The sequence below is a fragment of the Wolffia australiana genome, chromosome 18 (genome assembly GCF_029677425.1).
Source record: "Wolffia australiana isolate 7733 chromosome 18, ASM2967742v1".
NCBI classification, from domain to species: Eukaryota; Viridiplantae; Streptophyta; class Magnoliopsida; order Alismatales; family Araceae; genus Wolffia; species Wolffia australiana.
The window spans coordinates 8,299,368-8,310,963 of record NC_135852.1 but is presented as its reverse complement, the minus strand read 5'-3'; the positions used below and the strand labels follow the sequence as shown (position 1 = coordinate 8,310,963).

General features: G+C 40.2%; 1 protein-coding gene and 1 non-coding gene across 7 annotated transcripts; one reads left to right on the top strand and one right to left on the bottom strand.

Annotated features, from left to right (window-relative positions):
- Nucleotides 1–2,267: 2,267 nt before the first annotated feature.
- On the bottom strand, nucleotides 2,268–9,260 carry ABCG3 (ABC-2 type transporter family protein). 6 transcript variants are annotated; one of them, XM_078589904.1, is made up of 14 exons: nucleotides 9,113–9,260; nucleotides 8,868–9,000; nucleotides 8,742–8,781; nucleotides 7,998–8,610; nucleotides 7,276–7,355; nucleotides 6,906–7,192; nucleotides 6,434–6,605; nucleotides 6,257–6,370; nucleotides 6,045–6,173; nucleotides 4,624–4,815; nucleotides 4,227–4,313; nucleotides 3,882–4,154; nucleotides 3,132–3,239; nucleotides 2,268–2,658 (listed from the first exon to the last, which is right to left on the bottom strand). In XM_078589904.1, exons 4-14 carry the CDS (start codon nucleotides 8,455–8,457, stop codon nucleotides 2,449–2,451), a joined length of 2,112 nt encoding a protein of 703 aa, XP_078446030.1. In that variant the 5' UTR covers nucleotides 8,458–8,610; nucleotides 8,742–8,781; nucleotides 8,868–9,000; nucleotides 9,113–9,260; the 3' UTR covers nucleotides 2,268–2,448. The 6 variants fall into 6 exon arrangements, with proteins under 6 accessions (XP_078446030.1, XP_078446028.1, XP_078446029.1 ...); XM_078589902.1 differs by having other exon boundaries at nucleotides 8,893–9,000; XM_078589903.1 differs by having other exon boundaries at nucleotides 9,093–9,233.
- On the top strand, nucleotides 5,340–5,441 carry LOC144715374 (U6 spliceosomal RNA). The gene has a single exon (XR_013584604.1). It is a non-coding gene; the product is annotated as a U6 spliceosomal RNA (small nuclear RNA).
- Nucleotides 9,261–11,596: the final 2,336 nt, after the last annotated feature.

Here is an 11,596-nt window from a genome sequence, read left to right as displayed (position 1 = left end):
CGCTGTCATCACTTCATTCTCACACCTGCCTGATCTTCTTAGATTGTAATTTTTACCATCTACTTATTATTATCACTATCTCGCATTGAATTATCTCCCCCTTGACTTCGTAATTTATATGTCTCTGATAATAAAAAATAACATGCTGATTTTCATAGAAATTCCTTGCACTTTGTGTTTATTCCCCTTGACATTCTTATCAATCCATGTTATTAGAGTTTAAAATGATTTATTTACTTTTATGATGATTTTTGAACTTTTATTTTTTTAATGGAATTTTGACATAATTTTATGACATTAATTTCATGAATAAAATTATTTCACAAGTCAGAAAATATTAATTTAGATTTATTCAAATATTTTAGGGGTTTATTATATATTTAATATTATATTTTGATTTTTTTGTATTTTCTAGTATTTCTATGGAACTTTCTGAAAATATAATTTTAAATTTATTAAAATGTTTTTCATGAATTAATAGACTTTTTCTGCTCGTAGAAGTTCATGCCAGGCTGGATATACGCCATAGAATTAAGAGGAGAGAGAAAAATCAGTTGGCTTAGATCACTTCAAATTAAAAAAAAATGATGCCTAATGATCTAGAAAGGTAGTTCTGAATTTCCATCATTGTAAAAAGACACCCTTGATTTTATATATAATTATGATCAGTGGAGTGATTTTCTCATTCAAAATCTCATTTGGTTCCTTATTGTACTCCTAGATTGACGGGCTGAAGGAGTAACATTCAGATCATGACATGCAAAGAAAAAGCACCACTTGGCCTGTTGGGCACGTGTTGATGAGGTTTGTGTGATCTTTGTCTTTTTTCCAACTCACATCTTCATCTTTTTTCCTAGGTTATCATCTCTGATAGCCTAAATTTCCACTATCATGCGCACCACCTCCAGCTCCGCCACTCATTTGCCCGTATTCTCTTCCAGCTTTGATGCATCGGTGGTGGTAAAATCATCATTATTCTCCCCCCCTCTGCTGCTCGTTGCCGCATATACAGCACCATCTCCGTTGCAACCATCACGATATCTATTTCATCTGCTCCTTTTCACTCGCATTCATCTCTGTCAACTGTCTCACAGTGCTGCGGAAGCGCTGGACAAGATATTTTAATTAGAATTAATTAGTTTTTTCTATTATACATTTCTATAAAGGTTCCCAAAATTGTTTTAGAAAATTTGAATATATTAGGTTAAATTGAATTAATGTTTTCTGAACTTCCTAGAATTATTTTATATTACTTTTCACTAGTTTGGTTTTTTTTAATTAGATTTGTTTCCTAAAATATAGATAAAAATCCAAAAAAGTAGAAATCAAAGATAAAATTCACTTATTCAATATTTGTGCTTCGTGGATTCGACCCTTGGTTGCCCTGTGCTCGTAAGAAAACTTTTAACTATTGTTGCATAAACCAGACATCTTAAAGGACATTTTAACCCTAATTTGTCTTCAAACTTCATATAATAAAAGATGAATCATCTTCCTCATCTCACATTTTTCTATGGTATGCAATCTCTTTCCTAGCTGCTTCAATCAGATTGGTTATTCAAGAACTAGTTCCTTGTGGATAGAACTGTTATTATTTTCCTCACATCACACATGGACAGATCGAATAAATTATATTGAAAATTTATATTTTATTATTTTATTGATAATAAACATTGAGTGATTGAGGAAAAAATTATAACCAATAATAAACTGCAAAGAAAAGGTTATCATCACCTTTCAATCCTTCATTAATAATGGACTTAGAAGACATACACCATCAGCTAGAAAGGGGACATAATTTATAATTTATTATTCTGATTCTATATCATTTCCTAGAATGCTTTATCTATATATTTATTGAAGTTAGAGGAACTAATATATCCACAAACGTCCAAACTAATTACATTAGTTTTGCTGTATTGGATGAGAAACCCTATTTGCCTTGTTTCTCAACAGACATTTCTCTCTATCACCATTTTCATGACCTTTAGATTCTGCATTTCTTAGTCACAGTCTTCTCAATCTTCTCTCTCTATCTTCTTTTTTTCTAATCCTGAACTCCTGTGTTTTGCTGTCATATTCATACACTCTTCTTTCTCTGCCCTTCCACCTCCTTCAATATCATGATGAGATTATAGTCTCAATTTCTTTTATTATTATGCTCCTGGCTTTTTTATGGCTTGTGTACCTTCCCCCATTTCCTTTTTTGGTCAATTTCAGGCAGGAGAAGGGATAGCGAGAAAAGTTTATTGCTGGACAACAAGGGAAGTGGATAGAGTTAAGATGGAAATACCATTTTTACTGTACCACACAATCTCCCCTCACTCGTCCTCGCACTCCAGAAAAATACACATACACAGACCCACAAATACATCGCCCTGGTAATAACCCATGTCCAATGAATGAATACCAAGGAACACTTCTCCAATTTGCATACATCTGTCTCACCTATCTTCTTCTCACTGCACGACAGAGCAGCAGTGCAAGAAGTAGAGCACGGTAAGCGACAGCCATGAGAAGCAACACAAGCAAGTTGGCCCACTTGGCTCCATCAGAGGCTGAGATAGGATACACCCCATGCAAAGCTTGGGGCCCTGTGATTGACCTCACCTCCCCCAGAGGAAAGACTGCACCAAGATACTCATTCTCCAGCAGCCCCTGATTCCAATACTCTAATTTGTTAATTTCCAGCACCTGGGTGTCTAATGTTTGAGGATGGATGACGACCCATCATCCGTCCACAACCTTGAACCATGGTCAGTCCAGAATTCAAACGGTACCTGCGCAGGTACCATTTGGGACTGAACCAGCTCTGAGAGAAAAGCTCGAGCTCTGCATTCAGTCCGGTGATGCTGCCACCATCAATACTACCACCTTTCCGTATGTTTCAGTCTCATCCCATCCCTCCAAGGGCCAATGTGGTGGATGGTCTGAAATGGAACCGTGTGACAGAACGGAACCAGCAACGGACAGGTACTCTTCGGGAAGGAAAAACGGCTGAGGACAATTGACTGACTTAAAATTCAGTCCGTGCTGTCCCCGTCCATTTTGTAACAGCGCCCGTAGTCCGTCATCAAATGCTAGCTGGGTAAGCGAACAAATAAAATCTTTGAAAACACCCAGAAACTTACCTGCACAGAATAGGTGTGGAATGCTGCATACGCCACTGGATACCGCCAAAAAGGCCTCGGCAAGCCGCTGCGCATTCTAAAGTATCCTGCTGCTAGCATCATCGTTGCCTGGAAGAACAGAACAGAAGCTAATACATTACATTCTAAACACAACAGATAAACAAAGTTTGCTGAACACAGAGAACAACAAATTCCTTTTTTTGACGTGATGCAAGGCATTTCCATATGGTTAAAGTTAGGATTGGACAACACTGCTTAATTCATCATCATCATCGTCATCCAATCCAAATGACGAGGGCGGTAAAGATGATGACACATCATCATGCTAGATGCCTTGAGGGATTCAAGAGAGAGAGAGATAGTTGCATTTAAAGAGGAGAATTACATATTGCATTTGCCATCCATTGTCATCATTATTGTCCTCATCATTCATCCACAATTAGAATGACTATGACAAAGACGATTCATTGTCATCCATATCTGCAGACGAACGGAAATGACAACTATGAGTGGTCATCATCTTCCTAGCCGCAGACAAATGACGAGGATGAATTGATGACTCTTCATCATCATGATCCTTGATATCAACCCCCATTAAAAGATGGGTTTTGTGAAGTTTTGTTCCCAAGTCAAACTTCATTGACCAAGGGTTGATCTACCCATTCAAGACTTCGGGCACCAAACCAGTAAGTGCGTGAAGTCTTGAATACCTCCATGAATATGCTAAATCAAGTTCGGGAGTTGACTTACGTGGATGAAGGAAAGTGACAGTGTTGATAGAAAGGGTTCAGGCCATAGGTAGGAGACGACCATCATTAGCCCGTCGCTGGCGAGGATGCAGGCGAGGAGGTTCAGGACGAAATAGACCAGGAGACTGAGCTCACTTCTCAGCCCAATAAGATAGTAGAATACAAGACTTGAGGAGATGGAGAGAAGGAAAAGGAAAGGGATGCTGGCCAGCAGGTGGCCCAGTAGGAACGCCAGCGGGCCAGAGTGTCCATTAGATTCTTCACTTTCGTAAACCTGAAGTTAAAATTTGTAAATATTACTTTTACTTTGGATTTATATGAAAATTGCAGGGAGATGGCGATTTACTTTGAATTCTTTGATATGGCAGGGGAGCGCGGCAATGGACAGCAATGAGGTGAAAGACACGAAGACAAATACGGATGAGACTCTCGCCTGAAATTTTGAGCAAGGTAAAATGTAATATGGTTGCGGCAGAATCATTTTTTAAAGAAACTTACCAGAAAAATATTCATAATGATGAAAATGAAGAAGGATCATCGTTGCCCTTGTCAGCATCATTCTATGTATGCCTCAAAAACTTAATATATGAATAATCTTTGTCGCATTTCAAATTGTCAATTTTATACTGGAGCTCCATCAAAGATTGTAGCATTTGATGTTTTCCGTTTGATCTAAAAGAGATCACTCATCAATGATGCTACGCAATGCTATCCGAAATATTTGAGTTCAAATAGAACATTACCATAACGGAAGACAAGGAATGGCCCAAATTGGAGAACATTGAGCCGATACACAGTGCCAGAAGCACGCATAGAACTGTACGTAGCCAGAAGTATCTCCACTCTCTTGACATAACGAGAAGAGATCTCCAAGTAAAAATTGCAACCCTTTTGGCACCACTAACTTTGCCCAGATTCTTAAGTAAAGGTCCATCCTGGGGTATGAATAAGATAAAGAAACTTTTTCAAAATATAGATAAGTAATTCCAAAGCATCTCTCTGAAAATAATTAATAAGCGAAGCCTCTTTAAAATAAAAGGAATCGGGTTAATTGGCTTTAACACCATTCACCAAAATTCTGGAGAAGTCTTGAAAGGCTATTCACAAAGCTAAACTCCCAATAAATCTCCAACTGTTACAAAATGTTCTATAAAATGGCTGAGTAAATAGCCTCTAAGAGCGGGTTTGGTTGCATAATGTCAAACACAGATGGACAAATATGAAGAGAACTAAGGATAATGGGTGACCAGAGAAGCTATACGTCAATGTTTCAAGATTTTCTTTGATTATTACAAAGGACAATTGGAATCCTTAAAAATGGGTGAATAATTAAATACGTCCATACATACAGATGAACCAGCATAATGGCTACATGTTGAGCACAGTGCTGAGTTGTTTCATTACAATTGTCTGAATCTCAAAAATAATGAAAACATTGATGCCTCTTAATAAACTTCTGTTACTTAAGGGTAGATGGAGAAAATTACAGCAATACAGAGAAGATTAACATGGCTCCAGCGCAAGCATGATGCATGCTAATCGAGAAAGGGTCCTCCCTGAATTTCAACAAAATCATTTAAGCTAGACAATGGCGCACTCAAAGACTCCTAACATGAAGATATGATATACTCAAGTTTGAAAGCAGAAAATGTTCAACATTGCTCATGGAGAAGCACTTCAGGTTCGCAGATGATGAGGAATTTATCATCGCCCCTAAATTTTGTCAGCCATTTTTGGACGATGAGGTGATGATGAATTCATTGCCGCGATGATTGTACAAAGGGTGATAGCGATAATGAATTGTCATCGTCACCAGATGAGTATAACCCTAGAAGAAATACAATATAAGGAAATGTGTCATGGGATAAAATCACTGACACGATGATGAGGAGTAATTACATTGGCTGAGGATGATAACTTGCACCCTAATTGTCATTCCGGAATTTCATCATCTGTTGTTTATATGGAGAAAATTACGAGAAGATGATGAGATTATGAAGAGGACACGATGAGGAAATAAAGATAACAGCACCAATGACTATAACAATGACTATTTGTTATTGTCGATCGTCATCATTATGGGACAAGCAGAAATGAAGAAGTAATGCGAGGAAAATTGTGTAATAAGAAAAATCATTGACACAAGTCTTTCAATAAACAATACCTTCTTCATAAGTTTTTCCATGACTGTCTCAACAGCAGCCGATTCAGACGACTGCTTGTAAGTGGCTTCTAGAGTCTGGATGGCAACTGCTGTGTCCATATTCACTGATGAAAAATCCCCATTGTCGTCCTAGAAAAAGATCATAATGCGTAGAATTACATATCCCTCCAAATGAATGAGTTGAACAACAAATATTAATAACTGATATATACCTGAAAACTCCTGCACATTGCTATGACTCTATCGAAATCTGTATTTATTGCACGAAGAAAGTGGTCAGAAGGACTTTGCATGATCGGGCAAGGAAATCCTGCATTCGAAAAATGCTGCATCAAAGATATTCTTAGAGTTTTCCTTTTTTTTATTTAAAACCAAAAAAAATAATATACCTGTAAGCAGGCCAATGTTTCCCCAAAAAACAATACATTTCCATTTGAAAGCAGGCATATCCGATCAAAGAGACCAAAAACTTCCGTGCTGCTTTGATTCATTGTGAAAATGAGAGTGCAGCCCGTGTTTGCAAGTTTCTTCAATGTAACCATCATTAAAAGTGCAGATACACTGAATGTAAAATGATGAACATATTAGAAGATAAACATAGAGGAAAGTGATAGAATGATGGGTGGGCCAATTACTGGGCTGCCCTGATAAGGGCATGTTGATCATTCGGCCTAGGGTGTCTATATAAGGTCATAGGGAAAAATGTATGGGGCCAAGAGGAGAATCGGTGAGAAATTATCTCGAGGGCACGCACATTACCCTACATTGTGTGTTCATGATAAATCCCCCAATCAGGTATCCTATCTGAAAATATACACCCCATGAAAATAAAATGGACGCTGGGTTTTGAAGGAGTCTAACCTGTCGAGATTATACAGAGGTTCATCGACAAATAAAACATGGGGTCTTGTTATAAGCTCCCGAGCAACACTGATGCGTCTCCTCTCTCCGGAAGAGAGCCCCTTAACACAACACCGTCCTCCTATGACCTTATCAGTGTAATCGGCCAAGGACATTGCCTGAATGGTTTCCTCCACTGCATTTCTCCAACAGGAGAAGAAACCGGGAATCTGAAGAAGCGCTGAGTAGTATAAATACTCCCTTACTGTCAGTGATTCAATCAATGCTTCTTCCCTATCAACATATCCCTGAATGGCGAGAATTGAAAGGTGGCTGAAAACTCAGATGGAGATGAATATATTTCTAAAAAATGAGAACTTGTATCACTTACAAATGAACCATATGGCATCCTTGACTTTGAACCATTAACATACACGTCACCATAGATCCTAGCTTTGAGAGGTAATTTACCTAATGAATATTTAAATAAAGGACAGTGTCAGATATAGATTCTGAGACGTAAAAAGGTGGTGGTAAATGATGGTGAACAACACAGAAATTTCAGACCATTAAAGGAAACATATAACATATACTAAGTCCACCATTTTGTTTAAGGGTCCAAACTTGAATGAAAGCCATGAATATCTCTTTGAATGTTCTTCAACAACAATTCTGACATAATACCACCGAAGTCATAAAGGTGGTAAATATGAAGGCTTCCAGTGGAGATAAAGGCGGGGATTAGTCATATGTTGATGTCAATAAAGGTATAGATTCCCATGAATGTGATAGAGGATGATCAATGAATGCTACAGCGAGCCCTTTTTTCTGACTTGGAGCTGTATCCAGCTGCCCAGATGGCAGGAACTACTGTATACAGAGCTCTCTCTCTCTCTCTCTCTCTTCTCCTACCATCATTCTACCTTTATCTCCACTGCATTCTCTTTATATCTTGTGATGTCTTAACTGGTGGCGAAGTGAGTGTCATCTCTCCAAAGGCCAACACACCAATTCAAACCAATGAGGGTGATCAATACACTGAAGACCGAGCATAATCTTTAATTATTTTAATCAATTGGAAAAATATATAGAAAATGGAATTTGGGGGCTAACCTGCAATTGCCCTTAATAGCGTTGACTTCCCTGACCTTGCTGGGCCCATAATCACTGTAAGAGTCCCAGGCATGGCATATCCACTGCAACTCTTTACAATCTGATCAGAGTAATTCCTCTTGCCTCTCACTATCACAGTCAAATCTTTCCAGACAACAGATGCACCAGCAATCTTTCTCTCTGTTGCCACTGAAGGTGATGAAAGAGAAAGACTGTGGGCATTCGGCAAGTACAGCGAGGGCGCCGCTGTCGCCGCATTGATGGCCTCGACGCCTTCCTCGAGCTGGGCATCAATCTCTGCTTCATCCCACTCTGGACAGTCTTCAAACGAGAAGGGTCTGCCAGCTGATCCAGGCTTGCGGAGATAAAAGAAATTTCCAGAGGGTGCTCTGTCTGCAGGACTGCTGGGTGAGGATGAAGAGCACCGGTAATTCTCAGTGTAAGATCGAATTTCATCCATTGGAATGGTTTTCTGTCAATTATTGAGGGGAAATTCGACCCGGACGAAGATGAACAAGCCCTCTTTTATTGCTCTATTCTAAGCAGCTACATTGATAAGAAAGGAATCGGTCATATGGGAAGAGGCCAATTGGAGGATTCCAAAAGACAGCAACTGTAAGGAATAAAAAAACCCATTGACAAGAACAAGTTAGAAAGAGGTGAGATTGAAAGGAAACGGAAAAAAAGAGAAGAGAAAAGGGTAAAGCAGATCTTGAACTTCGGCAAGGACCAAGAGAATCGTACATAGGGAAAGTGTCAATTCGAGGATTCCAAAAGACTGCAACTGCAGGGAAAAAAATAACCCATTGATAAGAACAAGTTGAAAGAGATGAAAAGGAAATGGACAAAAAGAGAGGAGAAAAGGAAAACCCAGATGAGGAACTTCGGCACGGACCAAGATGAACAAAACCGCTCTTTTTGCTCTATTCAAAGTAGCTACATTGATAAGAAGAGAATCGGGCAAATGGGTAGGAGCCAATTCGAGGATTCCAAAAGATTGCAACTGCAGGGCAAAAAAGAACCCATTGATAAGAACAAGTAAGACGGAGATGAGATTGAGAAGGAAATTGAAGAAAAGAGAGGAAAAAGGATAACCCAGAAGTCCTGAGAGAAACCTCGAAGCAGGAGAGAAGAGCTCGATGGCACAGCGAGGGGCGAACAGCTCAGACTGAGCACTGAGATCATCCGCTGCTCGTGGCCTTTGAATTCAGTTTAGCTATTCTACAACAGTAAGAAGAGACAAAGAAATGGATGCATGTCTCTCGCGTAGATTCAAGCTTACACTGATCTTGCGCAACATCGCAAGCCACCTTGAATTGAATGCACTGTTTAATTTTTGGGCAAAAAAAATAATTACTGCTGTAAAAATATGAAATTCTCAGCACATGGGGTTAGGGAACGGGACGTGACGGGATAGATGACGATCCGTGACGGAGGTGATGTAACTAAAATTTCATCACATCACCGTCCCGTCACACGTCCTAGGATTTCAGAAAAATCTGTCACGATCGCATCACCGTCATGGTTTGCGTCATCCCCGTCACGTCCCCGTCACCCCACGGCGTCACCGTCACGTGTGACGGAAAATAACCATGCATAGGAGAGAGAATTAGAGGGGGCATATCTCCAATTATCTTTGGATGGCATCCTATTGCGCACATGAATTAATGCAGGGTCTTTTCTGCAAAATGCCAAGAAATCAAGTTAGTGACACCTAGGGAAGGACACGTCCGGGACGTGACGCCCCGGACGTGACGGGACGGATGACGAACCATGACGAACGGCGACGTGACGAAATGTTCGTCACGTCACCGTCACGTCACGCGTCCGAGGATTTTCGAAAAATCCGTCACGGACCCGTCACGCGTCCACGCATCCTCGTTCCGTCACTGTGATGGCGTCACTGTCACTGGTGATGGAAATTACAAAATTATGTGAAATAATAATAATAATAATAATTTCTTTTAATATGTTATTATTTCACATACTATCTAACGTATATTCTCCTCTTTTTCTCTGCATCGATTTAACTTTCTTCTTCTCTGCAGTCGAACGGTCGAAGGGTCGAAACCCCGTGGACCTTAGGTTGAAGCCTGGAGCAGCAGCTGGAGACGGAGAAGGCAAAGAAGAGGAAAGAGCTGTCTGAAGAAATAGAGACGAAGATCCGACGGCGGACTACAGCGATAGGTGGAGTGCAAGGAGGCAAAGATGGCGGAGTCCTTCTCTGGGCCGTTGAAGGACCGTGGATGAATGTCCACTGCAGATCTTCTCAAGAGGAGGTGACAATCCTTAGATTGAACGTCCACTTCATATCAGAGGAGCTGACAGTCTTCTACGCTGGCAAGATTAGTGTCTACAAGGGCGTGACACCTGAGAAGGTTGGCCGAGCATTCTCATCTCAATTCGAGTATGAAAATAATGAAATTGCTTTTTCATATTCTTTTAGTAATCGGGTATTTCAAATCGGCTTGATCTTCATCTTAGATCCCCATTTGAGTTCTGTTGATTTTTGGGGGAAAGGGAATAGATGTAAATTTCATTCTCCAATTATTCTATTTACCTTGTCGCATTTCAATTGGATATTCTTACTGCTCTGGAAGGAAATTAAATGGGCGTTATCTTTCCTTAGATCTCTCTTTTTTCTGAAGACGAGGCGACGCCAAATGAAGTTCTGGCCATTTTTGAGCTTGATAAGGTACTGGACAAGTGGCCATCGGCTTCAAATCCTGATAAGGTACACTCTTCAGCTCTCCTGTTTGCTTTTGATCTTGTTCTTCTTTATTTTATGAATGGCTTGCTAAATTTTTTGAAAAAATGTCTCGTCTTTTGAGGTCCGTTCAGTAGGATTTGAAATCGGGTGAAGTTCTGCCCATTTTTTTGGAGCAAGTTCTGGGCATTCTCTCTTCACTCTCACACTCTCTTCTCTCTCACGCTCTCGATCTCCTCTCTTACTCTCTCTCATTCTCCCTTCACTCTCATACTCTCTTCTCTCCCACCCTCTCGCCCTCTCTTACTCTCTCTCATTCTCTATTCACTCTCACACCCTCTTCATTCTCTCCTCTCTTACTTTCTCTCATTCCCTCTTCACTCTCACACCCTCTTCATTCTCTCCTCTCTTACTTTCTCTCATTCCCTCTTCACTCTCACACTCTATTCACTCTCTCCTCTCTTACTGTCTCTCATTCTCTCTTCACTCTCACACTCTATTCACTCTCTCCTCTCTTACTGTCTCTCATTCTCTCTTCACTCTCACACTCTATTCACTCTCTCCTCTCTTACTGTCTCTCATTCTCTCTTCACTCTCACACTCTCTTCTCTCTCACCCTCTCTCTTACCTCTCTTACTCTCTCTCGTTTTCTCTTCACTCTCACCCTCTCTCTTACCTCTCTTACGCTCTCTCATTCTCTCTTCACTCTTTCCTCTTCTTCTCTCTCTCATTCTCTCTTCTCTCTCACCCTCTCTCTCACTCTGTCTTCTCTCTCACCCTCTCTCTCACTCTGTCTTCTCTATCACCCTCTCTCCTCTTTTACTCTTCCATTCTCTCTCACACACTCTCTTCTCTCCCACCCTCTCGCCCTCTCTTACTCTCTCTCATTCTC